Source organism: Diachasma alloeum, unplaced genomic scaffold (assembly GCF_001412515.2).
Source record: "Diachasma alloeum isolate Michigan unplaced genomic scaffold, Dall2.0 Dall_scaffold_00968, whole genome shotgun sequence".
Taxonomy (NCBI): Eukaryota; Metazoa; Arthropoda; class Insecta; order Hymenoptera; family Braconidae; genus Diachasma; species Diachasma alloeum.
In genome coordinates, this window is record NW_021681085.1 from 54,302 (window position 1) to 57,022 (window position 2,721).

Below are 2,721 nucleotides of genomic sequence, written 5' to 3' on the forward strand. Positions count from 1 at the left end.
ATGGTCTGCGCGAAGACAAAGGTAGCACCGATCAAGCGCATGACTATTCCAAGATTAGAGCTTACAGCAGCTCTCTTGTTAACACAACTAGTAGCCTCAACACAGAGGATGCTTCAGCTCGATCATCCAGAAACTCATCTTTGGTCGGATTCAGCAGTAACACTCGCTTGGATCAGAAGCCACGCATCAAGGTGGAAAGATTTCGTCCACAACAGAGTGGTCAAGATCCAGGAAACTCTCCCGAATGCCATCTGGAGACACGTCAGTGGGAAAGAAAATCCAGCCGACTGCGCATCCAGAGGCATATCTCCAAGTCAGCTAGCAGATCATCAACTTTGGTAGTCAGGACCTGAGTGGATTACTCAGGATCCTGAAGAGTGGCCACAATCAACAATTGACGGTCCAGCAATGGACATCTCAGAGGTGGCCAAGGAAGCGAAACCAGCACGAGCACATCCAGTTGCACCAAAAGTCAACGAACTTGCTGAGCTACTCACCAGGTACAGCTCGATGGCTTGGCTTCTAGCAGTAATAGCGACTATCAACAGGGCAATCGACAGATTCAGGAGACTGCCGACGCCCCCGGGACCAATCCTGTCAACAAGAGAACTCAACGAAGCGAGATTATTCTGGGTAAAAATAACACAAAATTAGTACTTTGTTTCAGCCCTTCGTGTGCTTCAGAGAAATCAACAGCTACCACGAGGTCACCAATTAGCAAAGCTCACACCAACCCTAGACGAGTTGAACATCATGAGACTTGGGGGACGCCTGAAGAACTCAGACCTACACCCTGAAGAGACACACCCAATAATCTTGCCACGTCAGTCGAGATTCACCACACTGGTGATCGAAGAAGCTCATCGCAGAACCCTCCACGGAGGGACTCAACTCACGCTGGCCTACACCAGGCAAAGGTACTGGATAATCGGTGGCAGGGGTACAGTCAGAGCGTACATTCTGCGCTGTGCTATCTGCACCAGACACCGAGTGAAGCAGGCTCAACAACAGATGGGTCAGCTGCCTGCAACCAGAGTATCACCATCCAGAGCATTTCTTCACACAGGGGTGGATTATGCAGGTCCATTCCAGATCCTGACGTGGAGACCAACGAATGCACAGCCAGGACAGTTGCACATTGCAGTTTTTGTGCGCTTTACAACTTCAGCAGTTCACCTAGAACTCGTCAACAGGCAGACCACGGAAGCCTTCCTAGGAGCCTACAAGAGATTCACCGGAAGACGGGGCATTCCAGCTGTCATGTACAGTGACAATGCCACCACGTTCACCAGCGCAGCAGAAGTTCTAGAAAGGCTCTATCACCAAGCTTCCAGAGAAAATCAACGAATTCAGGCTGCTCTCGCCACCAATGGGACACAATAGAGCTTCTCACCACCTAGAGCCCCTCATTTCGGTGGCAAATGGGAAGCAGCCGTGAAATCAACAAAATATCACCTCAAAAGAGTCCTGGGAAAGACAACACTAACGTTTGAGGAACTCAACACCATAGTGATCCAGATAGAGGCCTGTCTAAACTCCAGGCCAATCTGTCCGATGTCGGACGACCCAGATGATCTCCAAGTGCTCACACCAGGATATTTTTTTATAGGTGAGCCTCTCCAAGTAATCCCAGAGTCTTTATACGTCAACGAGAACCCCAGCAAAATTCGACGATGGAACCTGGTGACGCAGATAATTCACCAGTTCTGGTCCAGGTGGTCCAAAGAGTGTCTTCAACGGTACCAGTCAATCTACAAGTGGAAGACACGTCAACACAACATAGAGGTTGGCAATATGGTGCTGATGATGGAAGACAGCTTTCCACCAACGCAGTGGCCAATTGCCAGAGTCATAGCAACGAAACCAGGAGCAGATGGGCTTACAAGGGTAGCCAAACTAAGAATGACCAAGGTAGAAGTCGGCACGCATCCAGACGGGTCACCAAACCTCCAGAACATCAAAACGACCCACTCGGAGTTTGATCGACCAATCGCCAAGCTCTGTCTGTTGCCAACAGACCCACCACCACCAGAACAGCCTCCAGAAGAAGATCAACTAGAGGACGAAGAAGACCAACAGAACGACAACCAGTAATTCAACAACCCTGATGTTGAATGCCCCCGGGGTGTTTGAAACGTAACCCAACCTCTCCAAGACCAAGGTCGATCAGCTCGGCTAGAGTTCAACTCCGTATTTGAGTAACGCGCAGAGTGTAGACACGTTCAGTACATTAACGTCTATTAGCTCGGCGATAGAAATTCAGTAAAGAGAAAATCACGTTATTTTTGGCCATTTAACCAGTGACTCAACAGTGCAAAAACTATAGACAATTAAATTAACTCTGTACGATCAACTAGTGACAAGTTTTTTTGTAAATTTGACAAAGCGTGGTTTAATTCATATTAGGTCAAGACTCTAATTTATTAGGTCGAGACTCTAATTTTAAATCATATTAGGTCAAGACTCTCAACAATTATTTCATACTGACGATCCTCTAACCTCCCAATCCACCCTAAATCTAGTTCCTCACCAAACAAGGTCCTTATGAAAATTCAGTTATCTACATTAGATAAGAAGATATTAATCAAAAACTGAATCTTGAGTTGAATGGATTTGTAGTTTCATGATTTGGGTATTGAGTTGTGCGATTATCTTGGAAACGAGGAGTTTTAGGAGGAAATGTCAAACAACCTTTTTTGTAGAGAATTAAATTTCCAACAA

At 46.7% G+C, this 2,721-nt stretch overlaps 1 protein-coding gene across 1 annotated transcript in view; it reads left to right on the forward strand.

Moving 5' to 3' along the window:
* LOC107045520 overlaps positions 1 to 1,383 on the forward strand; it is a 3,775-nt gene extending 2,392 nt beyond the window's left edge. The window contains exons 2-4 of the mRNA XM_015267822.1: positions 16 to 261; positions 367 to 633; positions 685 to 1,383. Of these exons, the coding sequence (XP_015123308.1) occupies positions 16 to 261; positions 367 to 633; positions 685 to 1,383 (1,212 nt within the window). The remainder of the gene's footprint in view (positions 1 to 15; positions 262 to 366; positions 634 to 684) is intronic.
* The last annotated feature ends 1,338 nt before the right edge of the window (positions 1,384 to 2,721 follow it).